The sequence below is a fragment of the Heptranchias perlo genome, chromosome 4, assembly GCF_035084215.1.
Source record: "Heptranchias perlo isolate sHepPer1 chromosome 4, sHepPer1.hap1, whole genome shotgun sequence".
Classification (NCBI taxonomy): Eukaryota; Metazoa; Chordata; class Chondrichthyes; order Hexanchiformes; family Hexanchidae; genus Heptranchias; species Heptranchias perlo.
The window spans coordinates 67,672,562-67,687,503 of record NC_090328.1 but is presented as its reverse complement, the minus strand read 5'-3'; the positions used below and the strand labels follow the sequence as shown (position 1 = coordinate 67,687,503).

At 42.4% G+C, this 14,942-nt stretch overlaps 1 protein-coding gene across 2 annotated transcripts in view; it reads right to left on the bottom strand.

Moving 5' to 3' along the window:
• The window catches only part of mfsd3 (major facilitator superfamily domain containing 3), a 98,850-nt gene that overhangs the window by 61,870 nt on the left and 22,038 nt on the right, over positions 1-14,942 (bottom strand). For both annotated transcript variants that reach the window (XM_067983078.1, XM_067983077.1), the window contains exon 3: positions 5,248-5,395. In XM_067983078.1, the coding sequence (XP_067839179.1) occupies positions 5,248-5,395 (148 nt within the window). The remainder of the gene's footprint in view (positions 1-5,247; positions 5,396-14,942) is intronic.

Here is a 14,942-nt window from a genome sequence, read left to right as displayed (position 1 = left end):
AGATCAGTACACAGTTCTGACGGAAGGTCTTCAACCTGAAACGTTAACTCTGTTTCTTTCTCTACAGATGCTGCCTCACTTGCTGAGCTTTTCCGCATTTTCTGTTTTCATTTCAGATTTCCAGCATCTGCAGTATTTTGCTTTTGATTTAATGTCCCTTTACTATATACTTGCAGGAGAATTCTTCATATAACATGCGGCATTGCATGCTAACCAGAGGGAGTGCGCTAATCTACAACCCTTAACTCCTCTTGAGTAGAGGGTCCTGGTTGCAGAGGCAATAGAGAGAGAGTGTGGAGAGATGCAAGAGGCTGGATTCTTCCAAGGAATTATTGGTGACATTTGCCATATCACTCAGTTTTCAGTCCACTGATGCATAAAACAAGCATCGGAAGCCTAGATTGCCAGAGGAAATACTTTCATTAGTTTCCCCAAATACAATCGCACCTGCCTTTCCTCCCTCTGCATGAACTCCGCCTTCAAATCCACCACCAGCATTGGAGTGCCCAATGGAATCGCCATGCAGAACACTATGCTTGATGCTAATAAAATCACTGAAATTGGTAACTGTGCTGTGGGAAAAAGATATCTGCAAAAGGAGGCTTGCAATGCAAAAATGCAGCAGCAAATGTCAATGGTAAGTAATGCACCAAAGATAATGAAGATACAGCTATGTGAAAGTAAATTAAAAACCAGAGCCCCAAAATTCCTGGGCCCTGGTGATGCAAAGTCATTGTTATCCAAGTAGGCAGGGAAGGAATTTGGGGTCAGACCGGTTATGCTGGGGCTCTACCTGTTTTTTGACCCATTTAAAATTCTTCCAAAGTAGCTGTAGGCTCTTTCTGCGTCCAGTTCCTTCCATGGAGACATCACAGGAAGAGGCCAGGCTTGCGGGATGATGTCACCGCTGAAAATCCCGCCAGTACTGCCTTACTTGCCCCCAACATTATGTACACCAGAAGCAGGAATGCTGGTGATCCTGGCTGAATTGTGGCCAAAGTTTCTTTCTAAGGCACAGCAATTGATTGGCATTGGGAAAGCAGCAAATTTGAATTGTTGCTACTTTTTAAACTTTTTTAAAGTCTTCAGCAAGCACAGCTGATCCACTTATGCTGTAGTAAAGTGCTGCAGTGAAATTCCCCTCCTTCCCAAGGGGAGCACCCCAGTAACCGGCAAATGGTGTCACAGGATTTGCGATGTAGTCAGGGTTGCACCAGGGGGTGGGTGGTAGGTCTGCCCCCAAAAGGCCTATCCACAAATTTTTCAGCTCAAATTTTTAAACACAATGCTAAACCAGCATTTAAAAGTCAAATGATTGAAGGCCAGAACAGCAAATCTCAGCTGCATCCATTTAAGTAGGTACGCAGTATAGAAAGAATGAACAGGTGAAAAAGATTTTGGAGTGGGACCAATTCATATACAATTGCCTAAAATTAAGAGATTAAAAGACTTGCATTTATATAGCTCCTTTCATGACCTCATGTTATCCCAAAGCACGTTATGGCCAATGAAGTATTTTTGAAGTGTAGTCACTGTTATAATGTATTCTCTGCACAAAGCCTTCAAAAACTAGAAAATTTTGCAACCTGCTGAATTTAATGAAGTGCAATACACATTTAGGCCTACTTGCATGATTCAGTGAGCCATGCTCTGTGCGCACAACATCAATAAATTGAAACTCAAAACATCTACCAGGGTAGCAGCATAAATGTGCTATTCTGGTAGTTGCTTTGAGGGCCAGTTTATTGATGGGTCAAAAAACAGCTAGAGACCCAGCATAACCAGTCTGACCCTAAATTCCTTCCCTGCCTGCTTGGATAACAATCATAGAGTGAAACCCTTATCTGTTCATGAAAAGTGGCACTGGCCACATATGTGACATCAATAATACCTTGCACATTAAGCAATTCAACTTGCCAGAAAAAGTGCACAGTTCTTTTGTGTTGCTAGCTGTTTTTCATAGGGAATTCATAAATTTCTTTGGTCTGGACAAACAAGGCATCTGTTACCTGCATGATGCAACTGTACACTGCAGGTTGTAAAATTTGGCAGATAGCTCCTGCTGTTGCTTGAATGAACTCAGTAGCATAAATATTCAAGGTAAGGCGCCTTGGCATTGAAAATGCATTGTGGAGCCATCAGGTCATACATGTATATAATGGACCTTAATGATCCTGGCACATGCCTAATGTTCAAGCTCTCAGCACCACAGTTACCTCCCCAGTAGATTGTGCCATGTTATGTGCAACAGGGTATGCCACAGCCCTTATGCCCAATGATATGAATCTTCTGCAACCAATGCGCAATGGGTACACAGCATCACATGATTGGCTTCATGATATTGCTTATGTATGACCCCGCTCCAGTTTCTTTTTTTTGCTTATCAACGTTATCCCTTCCCCTCTGCTCTCCTAAAGGTGTCAGCTCCTTGCTGGAGTCATACTTCGGTTTGTAGTCATTCTTCATGTGTGAATATAAACAGTGAGCATCAGCAGGCTATTTGGGGCCATCACTGCCAAGCATGTCAGTACTGATGACCACATGCGTGCACACTTCCAGCTGGGGTTTTCCCTTTCTTAAGGCCAATTGTAACACGCCTACTGCAGCCCCAGCTGACAGCAGCTAATTCAGCAAGACCACAGAGAGAACCTGGGACCTTCCTGACCTGTACAGCTCAACTACCTATGGCCGTAACTAGCTGAGCCTTCTGACAGCTGTCTCTCCTCTTTTGAATTTAATTCAATAAGTCAATTCAAAAATGCCTCTAATTAAACTGAAAAAAGCCGAGCAAAGTCCATTAGTGCAAACTATTCTCACCTTTATTTTATCAGTATTTTTTTAAGTCTAAATGTCACTCAAGCAGATGCAGATTTCAACCCCATTTTCTAAACCCTTAGAACATATAAAGTGTTTGGCAGCTCCTAGCAGGATAAAACAACACCATTCTCCTGGTCATCCAATTTTCTCAGACTAGAGACAGTTATTAGTTTGTAGGCAGCATAAAGGAACTTCTCATCTCAAACCTGCTAGCCTTAATGTGCTGTTAATGATTAGCATTCTTAAAGAACCAAGAACACAAACAGGGAGAGAGAAAAAAAACTGCAAGTTACAGATGGACAACTGCAATTATAATTTTTGCCATAAAATTCAGATGCATTTATTAAACAGCTGAAGTTTACAACTCGCAAAAATAGAATATCCTTCATCATAGAGCCGAGAATGAAAACACATGCACACCATGCTTCACTTTAGTCTGAAAACCGCCATGTATCGTTCTATCCCTGTACAGCAGGGACAAAATAAAGAATTGAACAATATTCAATACTTTTATCAGAATAGCTAATCACTTTCCCCAATTTATAATTTTGGGTAAGAACTGAATATGCAGATGTGGAGATTTTGGCAGCCTTATAATATCAGATCAAAGGCTTTATATGCACTGGAATTTCATTTCAACTTAACTTGTCACACTACATCGTAAGAATAAAATCTGAATCTAATATTGCTGGAAAGTAAGGTATTTATTTTACGTCAATCAAATGCTGCAGCTAGCAAAGTTGAAAGTCAAACGTAGCTTTACAAGAGATGAAATGTATTGAACACTAACATGAATAATATAGCAAGGGTGCAGCACTTTCTAATTCTTCAAGTGAGATGATAGCTAATAAAACAAGGCATAGGAGTAGTACCGTACAACCTACTGATCTAAAAAGGACTCATTTTCAGGAATCTGTGACCCACTTTTGCAGCACTCCCATAATCAGTTTGCCACTCAATGATATTTGACATGTCCCACAGGTTTACGGGGAGTGCCAGATGCCAAGTCTGTCCTTCCGTCCGATTGCAATGCCAAGCTGAAATAACATTTTTTCCTGTTGCAGTTTACTGTTCTCTCAGCAGGTTTTACACTTTTCATGATACAAAGGTATAAAAGAACTACTGTACCTGCTAGGAGGTCAGAATAAATTTTGATGTCAATCCAGCAATTGGCTCATTGCAGAGATCGGGGAAGTGTGGACTTGACACCTGACACTCTTGTCATCAGAACACAAGAAATGTTCAGGAGCAGATAAAGGTCATTAGATCCAGCTAGCTTGTAACTTTCTATGCCACAATTTAATATTGTTGTGATATGAAAATGAGTGCAGCAACAGTATAAGGGGTATCATGATATCAATACACAGGAGGGCCATTTAAAGATTTAATACATTTGGTAAGTTTACAGATTTTTTTTAAGGAACTAGCAAATACTAAAGTAATGCACAGAGATACAATTTTCTGCCAGTTATGGCTCAAATTATTGAAACCTTGGAATTGTCTTTATTTCCTTCATTGAATCCTTTCCACTGTCTATATTTTTGCAACAGTACAGTCTCCACAATTGAATACAACGCAAAAATATAGACAGTGGAAGGATTCAAAGAAGTAAATATTCCTCGTGCGCTCTCACTAGTCATTATACAGTATATCATTTCTATTTGAATTATGAATCTACCTATACACCCAAACATTTTATTTGCCTCTCCAGCTGTCCTACACTGTGATGATACTTTCAACGTCTGATTAATTATTCTGCCTTGATTTATTTCTTGACTAGATTTTTAAATATCCATATTCACTGTCATTTGTGATATATTTGCCATGTTGCAAAATCACTGCGGATTTTTTTAATGAATGAAATTTTATTGCAGATTGGATATTCAGGCCAACATACATAGCATCAACATTACAAAGTATGGTAAAATGTTCCAATGTGACTAACTTATTCCCCCACACCTCCTTCCTCTGCGCAATCACACAAAAAAACGAACCCATAAATAAATTATCTTTTTAAAATCTTTAGCAAGGCTACTTATAAACATTATGATGAACAGCAAAGTGTATCGATCTTAAGACTAGTTGCAGGCACACAATTAGTACTACTACATCTTATCACTACCCTTTTATATAGCAAATAACTTACAGTTTTCCTTTTCATCCCATAAGCTTTCACATTGAGGTGAAGACTCTTGAGGCATCTTAACAATTGTCCTTTTAAAGTATGGAGATATAACATGCTCTATATTACAATAATCCACCAATTCTATTATATTCGTAAAGAATTCCAAATGCAAAAATTCCCAAATTGATATTTTATTAACATTAATTAATGAATTTTAAGACAGGTGACACAATATGTGAATAAAGATTATATATTATTTTTCTTGTGTTTACTCATGAATAAAATTATTAATTCGATGAACTTACTTATACTTAGGCATTAATAAGCCACCAAGGCATGATCCAAAAATAGAAAATCCCATCGCAACTATCCCATTCCAGAGGCCCAGCTCTGCCGGAGAGAAACTGTTCTCCAGTAAAAACATTGGAAACATGCTCACAGCACCCTGTTCTCCTGAAAATAGAGAACAAAGTTGATGCACAAATCAATAAAATAACATAGTACTTTGACAATGTAAATGAGAATGTGTTATGGCATGAGGGAAAGTATTCTAACATGTTAAAACATTGGTTACAACCTGGATCCTAGAATTCATTACTGTTCTGAGATTGCGGACGTATATATTATTTCCTAATGAGATTTTTGAGTCATCTTTTTTGCCTTTGCAGTTTAAACTGTGTGTTCATTGGGGTGGGGGTGATATCTAAAGCTACCAGCCAATCAGAACCTTCTTTTTCATAATCTAACGAGAAAAGAACAACAGATGCTAGTGTGGCCAGCCTGTAGTTTCCACATTTGTGTTCCCTGAATGTCCATATATTCTTGGCTAGCTCTGTATCCCATATTGTTCTGTCAACCATGATTACAGTTATTGATCTTTATTTGAACTCTGCCAATTTTTCGCTCAGTCTTAAATAAAAATACTGGGAACAATTTAACTTCACACAGAAGAGAAAAGTAAATTGCTAGATCAAGTACAATTGTGAAGTGTAACAATTATCTCCATAGAACAAGTGCAGAGTTTCTTTTTTTTCCATGCTAATTTTTGTGAATTTTATGCACATCAAGATAAAGGATCATAATGCTGAGGCATGGTACAATGTCACATTTTGGGCACACAGCATCAAGCATCCACAAATGAAGTTCCCTCTAATTCACCACAACCTTAGAAAAAACATCCCTATCGTAGTGTGTCATTTTCCATTTCAACAGTATTTTCTTTTATGGAATAAGATGGTAATGGAACTTGTATCAGAGCTGGCATAACAATAAATCAGTATAAAATGAAAGTATCAAAAAATTAAATATAGTTTAAATTAAGTTAATTATACTCTCTTCCAAAATTCTGTCGAATTCTGGTTTTCTGGCAAACCGAGTTATTAGGGCGGTTGAAAAGGCTTTAAACTAAATAGAGGGGGGGGGGGGGGGGGGGGAGGGTTCAGATGGGGTGAAGTTTAGATTGATAAAAAGAAAAGACAAGGAAGTAGTACAGGAAAGTGATGGGGGTAATGATAAACAGTGTGTGTCAGGAAGGGACAGAGCATACAAACATAAGAGTGCACTAGCAAATGGGACCAGGGTAGGAAGGAATGGTAAAAAGACAAAACTAAAGGATCTTTACCTGAATGTGCGCAGCATTCGTAATAAGATAGATGAATTGATGGCATAAATAGAAACAAATGGGTATGATGTCATGGCCATTACAGAGACACAGTTGCAAGGTGACCAAGGTTGGGAGCTAAATATTCAGGGTTATTTAACATTTCTGAAGGATAGGAAAAAAGGTAAAGGTGGTGGGGTAGCTCTGTTAATAAAGGATGAAATTGGTAAAATAGTGAGAAATGATCTTAGCTCAGAAGATCATGATGTCGAATCAATTTGGGTGAAGGTAAGAAATAGCAAGGGAAAGAAATCACTGGTGGGAGTAGTATATCAGTCCCCCTAACAGTAGCTACACTGTGGGGCAAAATATAAATCAGGAAATAAGGGGGGTTGGTAAAAAAAAGGTAATGCAATAATCATGGGCGATTTTAACTTTCACATAGATTAGGCAAATCAAATTGGCAAAAATAGCCCTGAGGAGGAGTTCATGGAGTGTATTCGGCTCTGTTTCTTAGACCAATATGTCGGGGAACCAACCAGGGAACAGGCAATGGGTAATAAAGCAGGAATAATTAATGATCTCAAAGTAAAGGATCCCTTGGGAAGCCGTGATCATAACATGATAGAATTTCACATCATCCAGTTTGAGAGCAAGGGTCTTGGGTCTGAAACTACTGTATTCAACTTAAATAAGGGAAATTATAAAGGAATGAGGGAGGAATTGGCTAAAGTGGACTGGGTAAACAGATTAGATGGTATGATGGTGGATAAGCAGTGGCAAACATTTAAAAAGATATTTTATGACTCGCAACAAAAATATATCCCTGTGAGAAGGAAAAACTCTACAAAAAGGGCGAACCAACCATGGATAACTAAGGAAGTCAAGGATGGTATCAGGTTAAAAGAAAAAGCATACAACATAGCAAAGATTACTGGTAAGCCTGAAGATTGGGAAAACTTTAAAAACCAGCAAAGGATGACTAAAAGAATAATAAAAGGGAGAAAATAAATTATGAGAGTAAACTAGCAAGAAATATAAAAAACTGACAGTAAAAGCTTCTACAAGTATATAAAAAGGAAGAGGGTAGTTAAAGTAAACATTGGTCCCTTAGAGGATGAGACTGGGGAAATAATAATGGAAAACAAGGAAATGGCAGAGGAATTGAACAGATATTTTGGGCCCGATATTAGGAGGGAGGCGGGTTGGCGCGCCCAATCAATTCGGGGTGCTCTGCACGCAATCGCAGCCTGATTGAAGGTACTTACGCGTGCTTCCGGGTTTCCCATTCCAGACCTGCGCAGCGGGCGCACTGCACACCCGCAGCACAGGCTGTCAGCAGGAGAGCCCTATTTAAAGGGGCAGTCCTCCAATGCTCCTCCTGCAGCAAAGAACCAATTTTGAATCATGGAGCAGCCCAGAGGCAAGGCTGCTCCAAGGTTCTCTGACTCCTCACTCCAGGTGCTGCTCGATGGGGTGAAGAGGAGGAGGGAATTTTTTTTTCCATCGGATGGGAGAAGGTGGCCTCCCTCTGCCACCAAGAGGGCCTGTTGGAAGTGGCCGAGGAGGTCAGCAGCAGCGGCAATGTGTGCCGAACCTGGGTCCAGTGCAGGAAGCGATTTAATGACCTAACCAGGTCATCCAAAGTGAGTACACTCCATCTTCCACATCACCTCCACCACCACACAACTCCTTCTGCATTGCCACCACACGCTCTCGCATCACTCCTCACATCCACTCAACCATCATCCTCACCCAGCCTGCACTTACTCACCGCTGCAGTTCCCATTCGAACACTACCATGCCACCCAATCCTCATACAATCTCATGGCTATGTCTCACACGCACCCTCCCATGCATCTCCCACACCAACTCATGCAGCAGGTCGCCATGCAACCATCACTCAATCACGCCTCTCTGTATTTTGCCTTGATAGAAGAGATGCCAGAATGCCCGGGGGAGGGCAAGGACCTGGAGGGGGCCCGCCACACCAGGTGGTCTTAACAGAAGCGGAGCAGCAGGCACTTGAAATAAGCCAGACGCTGGAGTGCCTGTCTGTGGCAGACGCCGAGACTGGGAGTGCACAAGCGGCTGGTCACAAAAATCTAAAACTCAGCAGTCATGATAGCGAATGATCTTAGCATCACTTGGCATCTGCAGCACCTCAACATCTGTCCACATGCTTAATATTGCTTTCTGTTCTTTTGCAGGGCCATCTGCGAGCGCCGTGACGGCGGAGGGCAATTCCTCAGAGGACCTGCTGGCCTCTGAGGGTGCATCGTCACATCTGAGCCAGCCATCCACCAGCGCAGATACACACACCTCGGTGGGTCCCCGTCCTCACTTAGTTGGGCTTGCACATGATAAGTCACCACATACATGTGAGCACAAGCAGACCCTGGTGGAAGGGGCAGCCGTGGAAAGTCTGTGCCGGTGGGGGCACTCTTCTCCAGGCTCTGCTCAGCTGGCTCCAGATGCTGAACCCTGGGGGCCAGCCATGAAAAGGAGAGTCATCGAGGGCCAGCAGCACATTGCCGAGGTACTGAACAGTTGCCACGCGCACTCTCCACAATCGCGCAGAGGATGGAGGAGTCCAAATCCTGCATGAGTGGAATGGTGGCACAGGTACAGGAGGGTATCTCCGAGATAGCGTCACAGGGAGGTGAAGGCATCTCTGAGATAGTGTCGGGGGTAGATGCGGGAATGTCTGCAATGGAGGATAGGCTAGCCTCCATCGAGCTTCAAGTACGGCTCAACAATGAGTCCATTCAGGCCCTGACAACGGCCATTTGGATTCAGGGTGTGCAACATTCTGCCGCCTTAAACAGGCTGACAGATACCTTACAACTGGCCTTCCAAGGCTTCACACAAGTCCTCCAAACTGTCGTCCAGCAGGGTGAAAGGAGTGATGAGGGCTTGGGCCAGGAGAGGGATGATGGTGAAAGGGGACATGGAAGTGGGGATGCCACTCAAAGCGCTCCCACGTCTCACCCGTTGCCCCCCTCTCAACCAGTACCCGCAATGCTGCCCCTTCTCCAGGTGGCTGAGTCTGCCCCTGCACAGGTGCAGGTGGAGCAGTCTTTGGAGGTGCCCTCACGGGCACCGAAACCCAGAGGGCAAAGCATCTCATCGGTCACGGCATGGACAAGAGCAACCTGCCACTATCTCTGCTGAAGCCACAGGGGTAGCACCACGTAGGGATTCCCGTAAACGTAAGATGAAGGTTTTTTGAGCACAAAGGGTGCACAAGGGTATAAGACAAAATGTCATGTTTTTGATTTACTTTTGTTTGTTTTGCAAAAAAACAAAAATTTGTTATCACCACTACTGCCACATCTTTGCAAATCTTGTCTGGTTTGTGCAATAATTCCCTTTCCTGAGGATCACCATGAGGACCCACATCTGATGCCACCCATTGTGTCACTGCAGAGTGGATGTAGATATATTTAGAGCTCTTTTGTGCAGACGACTGAGAGACGTCGGCGATGTCCCCGGTGGCATCCTGGAAGGATGCGGAGGGGAAGTTGTTGAGGGCAGTGGTGACTTTGACAGCAGCAGGTAAGAAGATGGTGCCCTGGCCAGCTGGGAGCAGCTCGGCATCAAGGAGGCTGCAGATGTCCACGACCTCATGTCGAGTGACTCTGAGCCTCCGTGTGCACTGCTCCTCAGAGAGGTCCAGGAAGCTGAGCCTCAGTCTGTAGACCCTGTGGCGAGGGTAGTGCCTTCTGCGACGCATCTCTCTCTGCGGTTGCCCTCCCTCCTGCTGTGCAGGTGGATGTGTCACAGCACTGTGTTGTGGAGCTCCACGTGTCAGAGGTAGACGGCGTGGCCGGCGAGGCTGGTGATGCTGTTCGTCCTCTAAGGAGGTCACAACTGCAGCTATGGTGGCCCCCATCCGGAAGATGTACATTTGAGGGGGTCCGCAAGGTAGGTAAATGTGTTTGCACACCGGGGTTGAGGTTGCAAGTTTGTGATTTTTTTGTGTTAGGAGGAGGGTGGCGCAGGCCAAACTTTGTCCAAAGTGACAGACTGGCCTTCTGCAATGAGTGAGGATCTCCCTCCCACTCCCAACCTATCAAATGGACCTTTGCAGTTACCACAGGCTGGGGGCTGCAACACGTTCATTTCAACTGGGAGTGTTTCCCCCAGTACGGGAAAAACACTCAGTTTACATGAAAATCCCACCCCTCCTAAAATATCCTCCAAATCAGGTCTCCTAACGACCTGAAGGATCCAATTAATTGATTTAAGTGGGATCTCGCCGGCTTTAATTGCCAGCGGGAGTCCCGCATGCGGGGGCTGCACGCGTATCTAAGCGCGTCATTGGGGAACCTGGAAGTGGGCGGGTTGGAGCCAGGCTCCAGACCTGCCCCGGGAATCCCCAATTTTCGGAGCCCCCACCCCCACCACGAACTCGCCACTTCCGAAAATCGAGCCCTTTGTATCTGTCTTCACAGTAGAAGACAATAATAACATACCAATAATAGTAGAAAATCAAGGGGCAAAAGGGAGGCAGGAACTAAAAACAATCATTATCACTAGAGAAAAAGTACTAGGTAAACTAATGGGTCTAAAGGCTGACAAGTCCCCTGGACCTGATGGCTTGCATCCGGGGGTCTTAAAGGAAGTGGCAACAGAGATAGAGGATGCGTTAGTTGTGATCTTCCAGAATTCACTAGATTCTGGAAAGGTACCAGTAGATTATTCAAGAAGGGAGTGAGACAGAAAGCAGGTAACTATAGATCAGTTAGCCTAACATCTGACATTGGGAAAATGTTAGAATCCATTATTAAGGAAGTAGCAGCAGGACATTTGAAGACTCAAAATACAATCAAGGAGAGTCAACATTGTTTTATGAAGGGGAAATCGTGTCTGACAAATTTATTAGAGTTATTTGAGGAAGTAAGTTCTTTGAGGGCAGGGTGGATAAAGGGGAACCAATGGATGCAGTATATTTGGAGTTCCAAAAGGCATTCGATAAGGTGCCACATAAAAGGTTACTGTACAAGATAAGAGCTCATGGTGTTGGCGGTAATATATTGGCACGGATAGAGGATTGGCTAACGAACAGAAAACAAAGAATCAGGATAAAAGGGTCATTTTCAAAATGGCAATCTGTAACTGGTGGGATGCCGCAGGGATCAGTGCTGGGGCCTCAACTATTTATATATCAATGACTTGGATGAAGGAACAGAGTGTCTTGTGGCCAAATTTGCTGATGATACAAAGATAGGTGGAAAAGCAAGTTGTGAGGAGGACACAATGGGGGTGATTTTAAACCCCAAGAACGGGTGGGTTGGGGGTGGGTGGGAGTTGAAAATAGTTGGTTTTTTGGGATCGCAACCGCAAAATTTTCAGACTTTGCATTCCCAGTGGGAAGCCGGTACTTTTCCGCGCCGACGTTAAACCCGGAAATAAAGCCAGGTTGCTGTCGCGACCCAAAAAACAACTATTTTCAACTCCCACCCACCCCCAACCCATCCGTTCTTGGGGTTTAAAATCACCCCCAAAGCATCTGCAAACACATATTGACAAGTTAAGCGAAAGGGCAAAAATTTGGCAGGCAGAATATAATGTGGGAAAATGTGAAGTCATCCACTTTAGAAGGAAAAATAAAAAAGCAAAATATTATTTGAATGGAGAAATATTACAAAATGTTGCGGTACAGAGGGATCTGGGTGTCCCCGTACATGAAATTTAAAAAATCAACAAACAGGTGCAGCAAGTAATCCAGAAGACAAACAGAATATTGGCCTTTATTTCTAGGGGGATGGAGTATAAAAGCGGGGAAGTCATGCTACAACTGTACAGGGTGCTGGTCAGACCGCACCTGGAGTACTACGTACAGTTCTGGTGCCCTTATTCAAGGAAGGATGTACTTGCATTGCAGGCAGTTCAGAGAAGGTTCACAAGGTTGATCCCTGGTATGGAAGGGTTGTCTTATCAGGAAAAATTGAACAGGTTGGATCTACACTCATTGGAGTTTAGAAGAATGAGAGGAGATCTTATTGAAACATATAAGATTCTGAGGGGACTCGATAGGGTAGATGCTGAGAGGATGTTACCCCTCATGGGGGAATTTAAAACCAGGGGACATAGTCTCAGAATAAGGGGTCACCCATTTAAGAAGGAAATGAGGAGGAATTTCTTCTCCCAGAGGGTCGTGAATCTTTGGAATTCTTTACCCCAAAAAGCTGTGGAGGCTGAGTCATTGAATACGTTCAAGGCTGAGTTAGACAAATTTTTGATCAGCAAGGGAGTCAAAGGATATGGGGAAAAGGCGGGAAAGTGGAGGTGAGGTAAAAATCAGATCAGCCATGATCTCATTAAATGGCGGAGCAGGCTTGCAGGGCCAAATGGCCTACTCCTGCTCCTATTTCTAAAGGACTTATGCAACTATCAATATAAACACCATCAAAAACAGTCATTGACAATTCATCCCTTCTTGACTCGGAAACACAAAACTCTAGCATCACATTGGTAAGAAGTATTTAGTTCATTTATTTATACCGCTATATCTATATGTAATTGGAGGGCTCAGCAACACTTGTAGCATAATTGAATCTTGCTATTGTGACATAAAAGCATAAGAATTTTAATGGAGTAAAAGGCAATGAGGCCAGATAAAATCATCTCTTTTTGATAAATCAACCCCACCTAACCACTTTCTCAATGACTCATTCACTTTTTTCCAGAAAGGTATCTCTAATTGCTTCTTGAACTCATTTCAATTGTTCAAGTTAAATGACTTTCTTTGTAATTTACTCACAACTCCGTAGCCCTTTGTGTAAAAAAATTCTATCCGACTTCTCTTATTCCTAACTTAAAAAGGGTACGGTAGCATAGTGGTTATGTTACTAGTAATCCAGAGGCCTGGACTAATAATCCAGAGTCATGAGCTCAAATCCCACCATGGCAGCTGGGGGAATTTAAATTCAATTAATTGTATAAAATCTAGAATTGAAAAAAAACTAGTATCAGTAATAGTGGCCATGCAACTACCAGACTGTCGTAAAAACCCATCTGGTTCACGAATGTCCTTTAGGGAAGGAAAACTGCCGTCCTTACCCGGTCTGGCCTATGCTGTGGGTCTGGAGTCACATAATTTGGTTGATTCTTAATCGCCCTCTGAAATGGCCTAGCAAGCCACTCAGTTGTCAAGAAGGTGGCTCACCACCACCTTCTCAAGGGCAATTAAGGGGTGGGCAATAAATGCTGGCCTTGCCAGCGACACCCACATCCCATGAACGAATAAAAAAAAACTTCCTATTTTTAAAAATTTGTATTTCCTGGTATTTGAATGCTTCATCATAATGAACTACTCCATTTCTTTCAGAATCTTGAAATTCTCCAACTTCACTGTCACAATACAACAACTAGATACAGATTAAAATATCATATGTGCATTAATACTGCTAAATCACAACACCACCTAAATCAGTACTCTTTATATGCATTCCACTGACTCAGCTCTAGGTATCTTACAAAAATATTACTATAACTATCATAATAGCCATTTCACTATAACATCCTTAAGGCACATACAACATAAGTGGATGTAAACATGTTGCTAAGTATCATTTGGTGGATAGATCACAACTGTATGTTGGGGAAAAAGTAAAAACCTACTCCTTAAATTTCCTTAAATGCTGGCAATTTTGTAAATGCAGTCAGTAATCCAGACAGATTACCTGCTGGGAGACTATTTTTAGTAATCCGTCTGGTGTTGTTGTAATTGTGGATTTTTGGATTACTGCAAAATTCTGGCCCCATTGGTGCACTGAAGCTGCAATTGGGACTTGTAATATGGTACTACGATACAGTACATTAACTGTGCGAGACATAAAGAAAAAGTAATCCCTACACAGTAATCCCCTTCTGGTACCTTACTCTTATTATGGTCTAATGATGGAAAATTACTTCACTCAACTAAGATTTACTATAATCAGTTTCTGTGTATTTTACTGTTACACATTATTCTCAAAAGCAGATTAGCCAGTCACACCTCTTTAAATCTTCCCTCAAATACATTACATTCTTTATTAATGCCAAAGCTAAGACAGATTTATTTTTCTGTGTCATAATAGCTTCACCTAGTGGACCAGCAATGAACTTCAGGCTTGAGAATTTCCTATTTCATGCTTCGGTCTTTACTGCCCTTATTAGACTTAACTTTTTAATGACATATTTGCATCACTTTTGGGACAAATGTAGCATTAGAAAGCAAGTGGTGATCTGAAATACAGTACATTTGCATTGTGCTCATTTCTGGCCTTAACATGAGCTAACACAGTGCCCCAGGATCTACAGTGTCATAACATTATGAAGCACATCAACATCGCTATTTCCACCAACCTATCAATGTGAATCAGACTCTCCAGGTGGACAATGTGCCAGTAG